The following is a 15,821-nucleotide window of genomic DNA, read 5'->3' on the forward strand; positions in this document are numbered from 1 at the left end:
GGCAAAATGAGAGTAATAGCAGGGCTTCTTAGAGTGGATTAACGATATGGATATGTTTAAAGGAGAAAGGCCGGTGCCTGGGGCACAGGGAAGGCTGGACCAGCCAGGTAGATACATTGAAAGGAGAAAGACTGGAGCCTGCGGCACAGGGAAGGCTGGATATGTATTGCTGTTGTGGCTGTTTTACATCAGCTTGTCAAAAACAGCTGACCTCTGAACATGGCTAGACTGGACAGGTGCAGACTCGGTCAGGGTGAAGCAGAGAATTCAGGTCTGCAGGAAGCCTGGAGCTGACACGTGTCATGGCGGAGATGGGTTGGGGGTGGCGTGGCCGAGCTGCTGCAGCCTCCAAAGGCCAGCTGCACTCCGGCCCCTGGGCCCTCTACAAATCCCTCAGACACCCATCTTCCTTATAATAAAACCCTTTTATTTGTTTGTTTATTTATTTAACAACAGTAAGTTTGAAGCATCTGACCAGCCCACTCTCCTGGAAAGAGAACAGTTAGAATGACCTGGTTCCTTAGCCACAAGCATCGCTGGTCTCCCGGTGGGGAGCTGGAGGTTTTGACACCTTCTCTCCTCTTCACCTGCCCTGCCACCAGAGCCTGGGCTGTGAGACTGTATTGTTAGGTCGGGCTGCTGGGAAACCAGATGCGTAGGTGGACCAGCTTTTGTGGCTCCAAGAAGCCCCATGGTGGACATCCACGATGCACCCCTAGGGTATTTGAAAATTCAGAAACAGATGGGAAATACTTGGACACGTTTAAAAAGGTTGTGATCAGACTTCACCTGAGGGAGTGAGCGAAATTTTTCCATTGAAAAAAAAATCAACCCTTGGGGCTTTTTATGATTAATTCACAGGCGAGAGAAGAACTGGAGAGTAGGGAAATTTTACTAGTGGGTGTTCTTAGGAATCAAGGCACATAAAAATGACTTATATTCCACGTCTTAGTGCTGTGCTTAGAACAGTTTAGGGTTCCATAATATAGTATGGGAATCGTGGTGAAGCATAAACATAGTGGTGGGGGCAGGCTCTTCCTAAGGGAGCCTCAAGGTTTGTCTTGTAAATTACGAAAAAGGAGAGGAAGAATTTCCATGCCCAATAAATAAGGCTTGACATGGCAGATCCAAGATGATATCTTAAATTTGATATATTTGATATCTCAAGACTTTCAATTCCTGGAAAAATATTTTAAACCTTTTAGTTAAAGAAAGAACCAGGGCAAGTAGCTATTTAATGATATTTCCTACATGGTATCAGTTTGAGGAAATGTCTCCTACGCTTGGGTATTTGTATACTAAATGGCTGTCTATACCAACTCACTTATTTTGCTATTCACTTGATAAGAAATGCATTAAGATTTCACTTCGGCTTTAGTTTCAGTTTTTGGTTTTTTTTTTTTTTTTAATGCGGAGAAAGTATTCCCTTACCCATTAATCTATGACCTAGTTGGATTCAAAAGGAAATTTCATGCGTGCAGATATTCCTTTAAGACCGAGTCTGGACTCAGGGCCAAACATAACCAGCCCCTATGGACAGCCTGTGTTTTCCTTCCTATTAAAAGCTGGCCTCAGAATAGGACTATTTCTATTATAGGAGCAGTGGCAATTTAAATTGCATTTCTAAATATAACGTGTTCAAGGCAGTGACTTTAAAAACTCACATCCAAAAACATATTCCTTGAATCTCTACTTCTTAGGCTCAAAGTGGTTCATGAATTGCAAAGACTGTTCTCTCCCTAATTCATTTTGGTTGTTTTTTTTTTTTTAACCTTATGAACTGTGCATTGATTTGGGAGATGTAAATTCTTCATTGGCTTTTGCCCTGGGAAGTTGATGTTATAGCTTTTCTTTAAATTTTTTATCCATTCCAGAAGAAGAATAAAAGATGTTTCTGCTCTCCTTATAACAATATTTTGAGGGCTAAGATGAAATCTGTTCAGTTTTTGGACCTCCTCAGAGGAAAGTATGTCTAAATAGCAGATTTTTAAAAATTGGATTATTCCACTGTGCTACACGAAGACATTTTGTGCAAACCTCTGCAGGTATAGCTTTGCACCTGTCTTGTCTTGCTTCTTAAGACATAAAGAAATTGAAGCCTACAACTTATAATTCTTTTTCTTGTTAATAATGGAGCTCAAGTTAGACCATGTAGAGCACATAGTAGTGTAAATTAGTTTTGCACTTGAACAGTACAAATGGAAGTTTCACTGTTGGGGGAGCATTGAATTAGATCTAGATTTTACCCAAGGATGGTAATTAAATTTTCAGGTAAATCTTGTGGAGTCTGAGGGGCATGGCATTCTTTTTTGATGTTCTCATTCTTATTTGACAGAACATGCATTAGGGTTTTTTTTTTTTCCCTTGGTGTTTTTTGTGTATGAATTATGGTAGAGGGGAGAATGTGTTATATGGTGTAAGTTGTATGATGTGGTGTAAATGATTGATGGTGAGGCTTTTGTCATTTCATCAAAATAAAAGGTACCATTCAGAACTTGTGTTTGTTTTCTAGGGACACAACCAAATCATAACGTATAGCAGACCAGTCTATTTTTGTATGCTGTGTGGCCTTATTTTGCTCCTTGATGCAGGGGCCAAAGCCAGGCACCCTCCCACTTATATTGTCTATGGCCTGAAGCTCTTCTCTCCAGAGATGCTCCGGTCAGCTAGGGACCTTTTAATAGGTGAGTGCATTTGGGGGTTGTGGGGGAAGGAGGGATCTATGTCTCCCCTTTACTACCTGAATCCTTCATTGGAGAAACTTCTTTACTTGATTATTAGGTAAAGAAATGTGCATTTTCCTCTTGGCTTGCATGCTTTCAAAGGATTATCTGGGAACCGGAGCCCTAAAGCATCGGACAACAGAATTATTCTAAAGGATTTTGATATCCACGAGCAAGAAATTGCAGCACCATAGTATCCAGAGACTGGCTGCTGTGAGGCCTGGTGTGGGGTGTCAGTGGGGCTCCCCAGGGTGGGGGCCATCAGGGTGGCAGCCACCAGGGTGGCAGCCACGGCCCCATCCGCATGGCACAGATGCTCTGGTAACGCTTGACTAGACGTGGCTCTCAGTCCAGATGGAGTCCTGGAATGCTGGCCACCCAGCCTTCCACTGGTGCACTTGACTTGCCTTAAGGTCTGGGCAGTGTCTGACGTAAAATGCCCCCTTTGCACAAGTGACCTTCATATTATCAGCGTTTGGAGCCCCGCTCTGGAGCCAGAGGGCTGGCTGTTTGAATTCCAGCTCTGCTTCTCTCCTAGTTGTGTGACCTTGAGCAAAATCCATCTGTAATACAAGGACAGGAATAGTACACACTTCAGAGGTTGTTGCAAGTGTTGGATAACTTAGTTATCTTTAAACATATAGAACAGTGCCTGGCATCAGGTATTAGCTGTTAATACCTTTATTACGCAAAGAGCCTTCCCGTTACTGGCCCGCAGCTCTGAAGACTTGACTGCCAGTGCTTTGAGAATTCTTGTGATGACATCCAGAGGTCTACAGACCTGCTCGCTTGTGATTCTTTATGAGCACCTTGACCAGAGGAGTTGATAAAGGACAGCCACTAAAGACACCAATCCCCTGGATCTGTGCCTTGCCAGCTAGAAATTTTACTCAGGAGAAGACTGTCAAAGCCATGGGTCGTGTATCATCGTTCTCCGACCCCATGACAACTGCCTGAGTCTCGCCAGTGGGACTCGGGAGGACCCCCAGATGTGACGTGAAAATTGTAGGAGAGATTGCACCCTCTGACTCTCCTTCCCGGCTGCCATCTCCCATCCCTTTTGCTACTGTTTTGATATCAAACTATTCACTCCCCTTACACTCAACCCACCGCCCGAACCCACATTTGTCTGCATCCTCGATACAGTCATGAATATTATTATTATTCACATTTAACAGAAGAGATAGGCAAGTTACAATATTTCTATTTATAAATTGTGCTGAAAAGAAATGGAACTTTACCAGGAGTTTCCCCATGTATGGTAATTATTAGGGAAAATGAAGAGTAGAGAAGAAGTGAGAGAAAATTATAGGTCCTCTTGCAGGACATCAAGGAAAAAAAAAATCTTTGTGCACAGGGAAAATTGCCAGCAACCACAGGGACTTTCTTTCTTTCTTTCTTTCTTTCCTTTTTTTAAGCTGTTTACTTTTGGGGGAAAAAAATGGGTTGAAATCATTCCAGCAACTTCAAGTGTAAGTGTCCAGTCGTCCAGCAGCTTTGGGCTGCTTTTTTATTCACGTGAACTGCACCCAGAAGGATGTGATCTATGATCTCCCTCTTCCCTTAGTTTTAGCTGCACGGCTCTAACTGTAAAGACTAGAGACTCTCTCCTCTCCTACATCCTGGTGACAGCCTGGATCCTGGCACCCTCCCCCGCCGCACTGACGCTGTCCTTCTTCTGGGGTCTCACTCAGTTCCCAGTCTGCACACACAGCCGAGCATCTTCAGTTAGGACTTCCTGGTGTCTTGTACCGTTTTATTTTCTCCATGCCATCGATCATCCTGTTCCGATTCTTTCCTTTTTATTAGTTTTGGTTTTCTTGCCTAATGTATTCCTTGTAAAGAATACTTTTTTACCCATGTTCTGCTGAACATTTCCAGTATCTGACCGCCATTATTAATATTATTTCTGACTCTGTAGTTTTCTCTGTAGTTCTTCATCTTCTGCATAGGTTTTGTCACACACAGCACTGAAGAAGGTGAGCTCATGGAACTACATGTTCCCTCTGACCCTATCCTGGCTGTGAAGAATACAGCGTAGTACCATATCACCTCCATTTCTGGGTTTTGAGTCCCAAGGTTAAGAAAAGAGAAACTAATCTGTTTGCTTGAAATTATATGAATTCAAATCTTGATGCTCAAAACTATACGCCCTTCTAGTAAGTTTCTGTTTATTTTTAGTATCTCTTCTTTCATATCAAAATTTGAAAAGAGTTGTCTTACCCAGTTATGACTAGCAGATCCGCATTTGTGTCTTGTTGCCTTGCTATGGTTGAGAAAGGTATTACTCACAGATGCTCTAGGTTTTCACAACGTAGTTAAAATCCTGCCACAGAAACCCTTACAGCAAAATCACCGTGTGTGTCAAAATATGGCCCCAATCCCAAGCAAAGCCCCTTTTTTCATAGCTATGTTCATAAGTTAAAAATGTTACTTTCACAAATTGTGGGAACAGTTTCTTGGTAGCACTGTGGTCAAGTCTGTCCCATATTGTTGCAGTGGGGTTAACCTACTATTAGCCAGAGAAGGGGACACACACATACTCTCATTCCTACAATTTCACTATGGAAAGTTTGCATTTCCGATTTGTCAGAAATAGTTGAAAACACGGTCCCCCATCCTCCCCACTCGTACGGTTCACTGCAGTTTTGTGTAGTGTCTGGTCATATTTCCACGTTTAGGTGGATTGGATTTCAAATCAAATCTCCTTCATTGTATTAAGGTTTCCCAGCATCCAACTTCATTGATATTCTACTCAATAAACTGAGATGGAAAGGAAGACAGATGTATGGTCGCACCCCTGATGGGAATCTCTGTGTTTCTATGAAACCCAACTTAAATAGAACTGGGAATGAGATGGTGATCAGGAAGTTGCTGGAAAATGCAGCTCTCCTACGTTTTGTTTCCCCAAACAAATGATCTCTGCGAAGCATTGAATTATGACACGTGGATGTTTCATCCAATTGCGTAATTATGGTTTGGGGAGTTGGTACCATCTTCCCCTCCTCAGGCAGGGCCACCTTCACCTCCCAGGTGACCTTCTCCACCTGCCAGTCAAGCCCTTCAGGGTCACACCATCATGGTTGTGGAGTTTCTTAGTTAATCACTGCTCTCCCTTGCTCCTCTGTGGGTCTGGAGTTCTGACTGAACTCAGAGTCTCCAGTGGGTGTTGAAAACGTAACAGACTTTTAGCAACTCAGGCGCTTAAGTGAGGAGCCTTGCAGGAGAGATCCTTCTACCTACTGTCCTTGGGTTTTGCGTGTTCCTGTAGTTTGCCTGGTCCTCTTCTTCCCACCTCATCTCCCCTAAATTCAAGTCTGTCCTTGCAAACTGAAATCTGGTCTACTTGTTACCAAGCATAAGTTCATGTGCCTGATGCACAGTGAGGCCAGACAAACTGAAACATCAGAGTCTGGAGCAGAGAAAGGTTTATTGCAGGGCCAAGCAAGGAGGAAGGGTGGCTCATGCTTGAAAAACCTAAACTCTGAGAGTTTTCAGGGAGAAGTTTCTTTTTTCCTTCCTGCTTATATTTATTTATTTATTTTGGATGTATATCATTTGTTTTTATAGTTATTTCTTAGAAATCACATTTCAAACATACCAAAATTATTGAAAATCATAATACAGCCCAATGTACCACATAGGTTTCAAAGGTTAGCGTTTTGCCATATATGTTTTAAATTTTTTTAAAACACCTTTATTGTGGTATAATTCCTGTACAGTAAACTACACATATTTCAGATGCACAATTTGATGAATTTTGATAGATGTGTACACCTATGAAACCACCACCACAATCAAGATAGCTAGCATTCCCATCACTCCCCAAGAGGTGCAAATTTGGAGCTTCAGGGAGAAGTTCTAATAGGCAAAATCTGGGGTGGGGGCTGCAGGGTGTGTGACTTCCTTCTGTTTGGTTGGTGGGGAAGTACCAGGGCGGTGTTCCAGGAATCTGTGGTCGGCCTGAAGTTACCATCCTCCTCCTGGGCGGGGCCTTAGTTCCTGCAGAAGAACTCAGAAATACTGTTAGATATATTCCTTGAGGAGGAATGAGGACCCTGCCCCAAGGATGCACTGTCATTTCTTGACTTTTCCTCCCCTGTCTCTGCCTCCCCTCCCTTCCCTGATTAGCAATTGTTTGAACCTGCCTTTGGGACTCAGGGAAGGTCAAGGAGGCTAAGCGAAGCCTACATCCTACTAACAAGAAATGGAGGACCCGGAAAGCCTTTGTACCAGGGAGGACCCCACAGGGTCCTGCTCTGTTTCATACTCTCCCCCCACCCTTCCCGGGTGTCTGCTCAGTCCTGGGTCTACCTGTATGATTCTTCCTCAGTAGCACCTCCTTGTAACTTCCACAGGCGTGTGCTTGGTTCAGCTGGACCTCTTCTGGTGGGTGGGTGAGAGGAGGCAGTATTGCCCCCTGGAGCTGGGCGGGGTGGCGTGGCTGAATGGGGAGGGAGGTGGGATTGCAGTGGGAACCTCGGCCAGCGTTCTCTGCATGCTTACCATCAATTTCATCTGTTCAATTTCAGTATTTTTATATTGCTTCCCTGCCATTTCCCTCCTCGGACTCTTCCCACAAATCAACACTTTCTGCATTTATCTTTTGGAGCAAATCGACATGTTGTTTTTTGGAGGTTCTGGTAAGTTGTTTGCATTCTCCTCTTCCTGTAAAAAAAAGTCTAAAATTCGGACAAGGGCTAAGTAGCCTCAGGCAGGGGATGAGAGCCTGGACAGTTAGCCTTTCTTTCTCCTGAGCACTTAAAGTACTTCTACTTGGGCCAGTCGGGTTAATGGTGGGCTTTTCTAGAGTCACTCAGCCGTATTGAAAGTGGTCCACCTCTCTTGGTAGAGTAAAGACTCAAGCAGGAAACAGGATGCGTTGGGTGCCCTGAGCTTTGGAACAGGTTTAGAGCTCTTCTTTGGAAAAGCCACAGGTGTGGGTGTGTGTGACTGTGTGGGTGGATATAAGCGTGTGTTTGAACACGCACACGTATGAGTTAGTGTGGGAGTGTGTGGTGTGACATTGTGAGTGTGTGTTGGGTGTGGGCCTGTGCAGTCAGGTGACCTGTGTCCTTTCATTCCATGTACACCTTATACTCCGACCAAGGTGGGTACCCTTTCATCTGATGCTTGCTTGGAAACATTACCTAGAGTGCTTCACTTTAAAGCATCTAGAAGTGGAAACTAACACGCTGATATCATAGGGTTGATGATGTAAGGATTCCAGGAAACCATGTACATAAAGGACTAGAGGGTGGCGGGTGATCAGTTACTGCTGCCACCTCCTGTACACACACACACACACACACACACACACACACACACACACACACGCCTGCTTGCCTTACCTGTCTTTCAATCTACCTGTAGTCCATCTGTCTCTGTCCCTGTCTGTTTCTCTGTCTCTATCTCTTCCCTTTCCTGTGTTGAAATCACTCTCCACGGTCTTTCCTGGGCCAGCAACTTCCAACTCTAAGCAACAAGGACTCCCTCCCTCCCCACTGGCAGGTTCACACAGTCTTTTAAGAATGTCACCAAGAGTTCTTTCTAACTGTGTTCCCTCTGAGTTTTTAGTTAAAGATCAGTGTCTTTCTTGTACTAGTGGTCACCCAGCACTTTTTGACTACCCCAGAGATTCATTTTTGGCCCCTCCTTCTGAAATACCACTCCAAAGACAGCAGAGGGGTGCGACTGCAGAAGGCAATGTGGACCAAAAACAGGAGAGGGTATGACAGCAACAGAAGTTTAGACCCTAGAAGACAGATGGAGCATGGACTGAGCCAGACGGAGAAAGTCGAAACCTAGGCTGGCAGAAAGGGAGGCCTAAGATGATGAAAAAACAAGATAAGCATTTTGTATTTGAAAGCTACAAACTTCTCTTCATCTTCTTACAATGTTTATTGACCGTGAGACTTGCCGGTGTAGAAGGGAACTCTTGGCGTTTGTGTTCCAGCCGTCTCGGGGATGCTGTCGGCTGTGTACAGCGTGGCCCGGAGCGTCTTCGCTGCGGTGGTGCTGCATGTGCTCTGCTTCAGCGCCGTCAAGGTAGGTGGGCGCGCCTTTGCCGTTCTTCTCACATCCATTAAGTCAGCTGTATATTTATTTAACGGGTGTCTTCTCCAGTTAGAAGAGAAACAGGGTCTGAGCACATCACGGGTAACAGAGCCTGGCTGGTGAGACCTCAGTGGTTTAGAGGAAGCATTGAGATACCTGATTTGCCACGGAGCACAAAGCCCCCTTAGCCTGCTCCCTCTGCAGGTGTCCGCCTGACAGGGTCCGTTCAGACGCCGAAAGGGGCTTCTGCTTAATGGGGTGGTCGACAGGCCCCCATGTGCTCACTTTTGCTTCCTTCTGAAATACCGCTCCAAAGACAGCAGAGGGATGTGATTGCATAAAGCAGTGTGGACTGAAAACAGGAGAGGGTATGACAGCAACAGAAGTTTAGACCCTAGAAAACAGATGGAGTATGGACTGAGCCAGATGGTGAAAGCTGAAACCTAGGCTGGCAGAAAGGGAGGCCTAAGACGATGAAAAACCAAGACAAGCATTAACTTCAGGCAAAGAAAAAGTCATATCAGAAAAGAGCTGTAACTATGGTACCTGCATGGCTCAGCTGTGGATAATAGTTTGTATTTATGATGACCTGAATAATATAACTATTAACAGCAGAATGGAGGAGGTGAAGTGTGTGTGTATGTGCGTGCGTGCACATGTGTGCCCACTGGGGAGGCCTTAATCCTGTCTTCCGCATTAGAAAGTCAGCAGGTAGCGGGGGAGGGTACAGCTCAGTGGTAGAGCATGTGCTTAGCATGCACAAGGTCCTGGGTTCAATCCCCAGTACCTCCATTACAAAAGCAATAATAATAAATAAATAAACCAAGTTACCTCCCCCCACCAAAAAATAAAATTAAAATATTCTAAAAATTATTTTAAAAAAGAAAGTTAGCAAATGATATCTGAAGTTTAAAAAAATCAAGAAATGACAAAACAAGCATGTTATCTGGAAATACGGAGGTAAACAGGTGAAGAAGAAACAGTGGGAAGTCACTGCCTTCGGGCAGCAGGGATTGAATCAAGAAGGTGGGCAGGGGACCACTGCTGTGCATTCGCAGCATCCATGCGGTCTGAAAACAAAACACGAGTCACGAGTTCAGGCGTATCTTCAATCAGGACAAAAAGTAATTAACTGAAATGCCTCTTGACTGTATGGACGCCCTGCATTCACTATATTAAGCCACAAATACAAATACCTCTTCGATAAAATAAAAATTAAATGTAAAAGAGGAAATAAAAGTAATAGATGTTTCAAAGGGTCTTATATATGGTATGACATCTATTAACTTTTTTAAAGGATTGACTTAAAATCTTATTAAACACATCCACGTCAGTGGCGGAAAGATAACTTTATTCCCGTTCACGGAAGAGAAGGGATGCAATATTATTACTTTCCAGAGTGTCCCAGCTGAATTTCTCTGTGGTCATCGACGGCATAATCGTCTCCTTCACTCTTTCCTTCCCTTTCATGTAGGTATTTTCTTTCACACAGAGGGGGCGGGGGAAGAATTCTCCTTTCTCTAACTCACAAGGGTGATTTATGAGCCATGGCGGCTCTGTTTGTTACCACATTTATACTGTCACATAGAACAACAGTTATGTCATTAACCACTGTTTCTGGGCTCTTTTTTTTCTTTTTTTTTGAAATGCATTCTTCTCTTGTGTCACAGGACTTCAGGTATTTCATTCAGGAAGACTACTTAAGTATTTTCTGAGTCCTTGAATTGCTGAAAGCCTTTTTCTGCTGCTGCCTATAAAAGCTTTTACCTGCAGGCCCCTTTATATTTTTCTCTGTTGTGTTCCAGGGTTCGTTTGCTTGTATATTTTTCATTCATTTGTTTTTGAAAGTCTGGTTTACTGAGATGCACTTTGTATGCTGCAAAATTCACCTTTTAAATATATACCATTTGGTAAGCTTTGGTGAGTGTATAGAGTCATGAAACCAACACCACAATCAAGTTATAAAACGTTTCCACCAGCTCAGAGTTTCTCTTGTATCCCTTAGTTGGCTGCCTCTTCTCCTCATCACGACCTTTGGCCAACACCGATCTGATTTCTATCCTTATAACTTTGTAAAACCATCTTTCTACAATAAAATTCACTGGTTTTGAATGTACAGTTAGAAGAGTTTTGATGAATGTATGTAGTCAAATCATCACCATCATAGTCACAATGTAGAATGATTCCACCTGCCCCAAGTTCTTCTCCGTGCCTCTTTTTTTTTAAATATATGTATCTTTTTCATATTCTTTTTCATTATAGGTTATTACAAGATATGTAACATAGTTCCCTGTGCTATATAGTGAGACCTTGTTGTTTATTTATTTTATATATAGTAGTGTGTATCTTTTAATCCCAAACTCTTAATTTGTCCCACCCCACTCTTTTCCCTTTGGTAACCATAAGTTTGTTTTCTATGCCTCTGAATCTGTTTCTGTTTTGTAAATAAGCTCATTTGTGTCTTTCTTTTTTTTCAGATTCCACATATAAGTGATATCATATGATATTTGTCCTTCTCTGTTTGATTTACTTCACTTAGTATGATAAAGTCTAGGTCCATTTATGTTGCTGCAGATGGCATGCTTTCATTCTTTTTTATGACTGAGTAGTATTCCAGTGTGTGTGTGTGTGTGTGTGTGTGTGTGTGTGTGTGTGTGTGTGTGTGTGTACACACACACACATATCACATCTTGATCCAGTCATCTGTCAATGGACATTTAGGTTGCTTCCGTGTCTTGGCTACTATAAATAATGCTGCTATGAACATTGGAATACATGTCTCTTTTTAAATTAGAGTTTTCTCTGGATATATGCCTGGGAGTGGGATTGCTAAATCATATGGTAAGTCTATTTCTAGTTTTTTAAGGAATCTCCATACTGTTTTCCATAATGGTTGCACCAAAGTACATTCCCACCAGCAATGTAGGAGGGTTCCCTTTTCTCCACACATTCTCCAGCATATATCATTTGTAGGCTTTTAAATAATGATCTTTTTGACCCATGTGAGGTGATACCTCGTTGTGGTTTTGATTTGCATTTCTCTGATAATTAGCAATATTGAGCATCTTTCCATGTGCCTGTTGGCTGTCTATATGTCTTCTTTGGAGAAATGTCTGTTTAGGTCTTCTGCCCATTTTTGGATTGGATTGTTTGTTTTTGATATTAAGCTGTATAAGTTATTTGTATATTTTGGAAATTAATCCTTTGCAAGTAGCATCATTTGCAAATATTTTCTCCCATTCTGTAGGGTGTCTTTTCATTTTGTTTGTGATTTCCTTTGCTGTGCAAACGCTTTTAAGTTTAATTAGGTCCCATTTGTTTATTTTTGCTTTTATTTCCATTACTCTAGGAGATGGATCCAAAAAATATTGCTGCAATTTATGTCAAAGAGTGATCTGGAGATGTGGCTTTTTGAATACTTTCAGTTAGTGTAATGCCTTTGAGATCCAACTATGTGTCGGTAGTCTGTTTGGGGCTTTTTTTTAACTGCTAAGTAGTATTTCTGTGGTTATTTCCAATTTTTGAAAATTATGAACAAAACTTCTATAAAGTTTTTACAGGTATTAGTGTGGATATATGTTTTTATTTATCTTAAGTGAATACAAAGGAGTGGCATTGTGGGATCAAATGTTAAGTCTGTATTTAACTTCATAATAAGCTGCCAGACTGTTGTCCAAAGTGTTTGTATCAGTTTCCATCCCCCTCACCATTATCTTTGAGATTTCCAAGTGTTCCAAATTCTTTCTAGCACTTAACGTCGTCAGTTTTCAAAAGCAGTCGCCATTCTAAGACGTGCTAGTATCTGATTGTGATTTTAATTTGTGTTTCTCTATTACCAGTTGTTGTTGAGTATGTTTTTAGGGCTTGCTTGCCATTTGTATACCTTCATTGATGAAAAATCTGTTTAAATCTTTTGCCCAATTTAAAACTGCATTGTATGTTCTTCTTATTAAGATATGAATTTTTTACATATTCTGGACTCGGGTCCTTGACTGACTATGTATTGCCTATTTATTTTTGCCAGTTGGTGGCTTATTTTTTTCATTTCATTAACCATATTTTTCAAAGAAGTTTTAAATTATAATGAAGTTTATAATAATTTATCAATTATTTATTTTACAGTTTGTACTCTCCATGTTCAAAAATCTTTATGTAATGCAAGGCCACAAATACTGTTTCCCTAGAAGTTTTAGCTCTTACATTTATATCTATGAACCATTTTGAGCTGATTTTTGCATGTGAGATGAGGCAACGATTGAGATTCACTAGCACAGTTGTTGAAAAGACTAACTTTTCCCCAGTCAAATTACTTGGGAAACTTTGTAAAGGGTCAGTTACTGACTTCTGGTGTCTGGTCCAGGATGTAAGGAATTTGGGAGTTTATTACTCCATCCTGACAGTTATGTGAAAAGCTGAACAAACTGATACATTGACAGTTCTTCTTAGATCCATCAGAGAAGGGAGGCAGCAAGGCAAATTCCTGCCTCCCAAATTGGAGAGACAGACAGATACTTACAGAGAATCACCACTTACCGGAGCAGGAACCCAGGAGCAGAAACCTTTGGGGAACCAGTTCCAGGGGGAGGACAACCTGAACTGTGCTTGACAAGTTACTGGAGGCTCAGTGTGGGTAAGTCCAAGCGTTAAATAAAACTCCAGGTGAGCCCAGTCATCAGAGAGGCCCCATATTTTTGTGAGTGTCCCCCTCAGTGGCTTGGGGACTTTAGAGAAGAATCCTGTCATGTTTTCAGCATGTGGAGAAGAAGAGTAACCATTCTGAAATATACCAGAGCATCTTGTTCTTCTTAGCAAAGCCTGCCATCAAGATTTTATCAGAGCCTAAACTGTTCGGAGTTTTTCAGAGCCTAACTGCCCTGGAGGAAGGGAAATGCCAAACTCCAGCCCAGTCCATTCTAGCCATTCTAGTCCCACCCAAGTGGGGACAGGACTCAGAAGCACTTGTGAAGTTCACAGTCCAGAGACACAGGAGCACCAGAAGTCAGAGAACTAATCCGGGGAGTATAGGTACCTCTCCCATCACATCTTAACACCACATTATTAAAGGCCTTCTTACCACAGTTCCTTTTACCTGACACATCATGTCTGGCTATCAAGAAAAAATGACAAAGCATACTAAAAGGCAAAGTCACAGTTTGAGGGGACTGAAGAATCACAAGAACCAGACCTAGATGTGCAGGGATGTTGGAATTATCAGACTGGGAATTTAAAACAACTATGATTAGCACACTGAAGGCTCTAATGGGCAGAGTGGACAGCTCACAAGAACAGATGGGCAGTGTTAGCAGAGAGGTGGAAGTTCTAAGAAAGAGCCAAGAACTGCTGGAGATCAAAAACACTGTGACAGAAATGGAGAATGCCCTGGAAGGGCTTGTTAGTAGACTGGACACTGCTGAGGAAGGAATCTCTGAGCTTAAAGATATGTCAGTAGAAACTTCCAAAATGGAAGTGCAAGTGATAAAAAAGACTGAAAAAGACAGAATATCCAAGAACTGCGGGACAGGTACAAAAGGTGTAACATACATGTGTCATGGGAATACTAGAGGAGAAGAAAGAATGGAACTGAAGAAACAACTGAAGCAATATGACAGAGAATTTTCTCAAATGAATTATCAGACACCAAACCACATATCCAGGAGGCTCTGAGAACACCAGGTAGGATAAATGCCAAAAACTACACCTAAGTATGTTATATTCAAGTTGCTGAAAATCAAAGATAAAGAAAAAAGCTTGAAAGAAATCAGAGGATGAAAACACCTTACCTTTCGAGGAAGAAAGATAAGAATTACACCTGATTTCTCCTCAGGAACTGCTATGGACTAAATTGTGTCTCCCTCAAATGCCTATGTTGAAAACCCTAACCCCCAATGTGTTGATATTTGGAGACGGGGCCTTTGGGAAATAGGTTTAGATGAGGTCATGAGGGTGGGGTCTTCATGCTGGAATTAGTGCCCTTGTAAGAAGAGAAATAGACACCAGAGGGATCTCTCTCTCCTCTGTGTGAAGACACTGAGAGAATGCTGCCATCTGCAAGCCAGAGGGCCGGCCCTCACGAGCTTCTGGCCACGCTGGCATCCCTAATCTCTGACTTCCAGTCTCCAAAACTGTGAGAAAGAAATGCCTGTTTAAGCCACCCAGTCTATTTATTGTATTTTTATGGCAGCCTGAACTAAGGAACTATGCGAGGAAGACAAGAGTGAAGTGAAATAAAGTTTTGAGGGAAACACACACACACACACACCCGCCCCTAGAATTCTGTACCTTGCAAATTTATCTTCCAAAAGTGAAGAATAAAGACTTTCTTAGACAAATAAAAATTGAGGGAATTTGTTGTAGACAGAACTGCCTTGCAAGGAATGTTCAAAGAAGTTTCTCAGAAGGAAGATGATATAGGGCAGGTACTCAGAACTATGTAGAAAAGGGAAGAGCGGCAGAGAAGGAATAAGTGAAGGTCACATAAAAACTTTGTTTTTTCTATTCTTATTGATCCAACAGGTAAAGTTTGTTCAAAGTAATAATAGCAACCACGTATTTGATTATACATATTTATATATACTTATGTGTAAGTGAGAGGCATGACGACCACGATACAAAGGACCAGGGTGCCTTATAATAACAGAACATTCCTAAGTCCTCCCTCTGGTTTGACCAGATCTCCCAAGATATTGCTACAATTTGTATCAGGGAGTGTTCTGCCTGTGTTTTTCTCTGGGAGTTTTATAGTTTCTGGTCTTACGTTTAGATCTTTAACCCATTGTGAGTGAAACATTAAAAAAAAGACAGATTTTAAAAATGAGCAGAAGAACTGAATAGACATTTTTCCAAAGAGGAAATGCGCAGATGGCCGACAGGTACCTGCAAAGATGCTGAACATCACTAATCATCAGGGAAATTCAACCCAAACCATGATGAGATACCACCTCACACCTGTCAGAATGGCCATCATCAAAAAGTATACAAATAACACATGTTGGCGAGGATGTGGAGAAAAGCGGACCCTAGTGCACTATTGGTGAGAATGTA

The 15,821-nt window shown here is 42.1% G+C and overlaps 1 protein-coding gene across 6 annotated transcripts in view; it reads left to right on the forward strand.

Moving 5' to 3' along the window:
• Nucleotides 1-15,821, forward strand: part of LOC105066695 (pecanex 2) — a 271,254-nt gene that overhangs the window by 87,322 nt on the left and 168,111 nt on the right. For all 6 annotated transcript variants that reach the window (XR_012509907.1, XM_074373145.1, XM_045514586.2 and 3 more), the window contains 3 exons: nucleotides 2,513-2,684; nucleotides 7,256-7,366; nucleotides 8,680-8,771. Coding sequence is in view for 5 of the 6 variants with exons in the window: in XM_074373145.1 (XP_074229246.1) it covers nucleotides 2,513-2,684; nucleotides 7,256-7,366; nucleotides 8,680-8,771 (375 nt within the window). In the remaining variant the exon portion in view is untranslated. The remainder of the gene's footprint in view (nucleotides 1-2,512; nucleotides 2,685-7,255; nucleotides 7,367-8,679; nucleotides 8,772-15,821) is intronic.

This window comes from Camelus bactrianus, chromosome 11 (assembly GCF_048773025.1).
Source record: "Camelus bactrianus isolate YW-2024 breed Bactrian camel chromosome 11, ASM4877302v1, whole genome shotgun sequence".
Classification (NCBI taxonomy): domain Eukaryota; kingdom Metazoa; phylum Chordata; class Mammalia; order Artiodactyla; family Camelidae; genus Camelus; species Camelus bactrianus.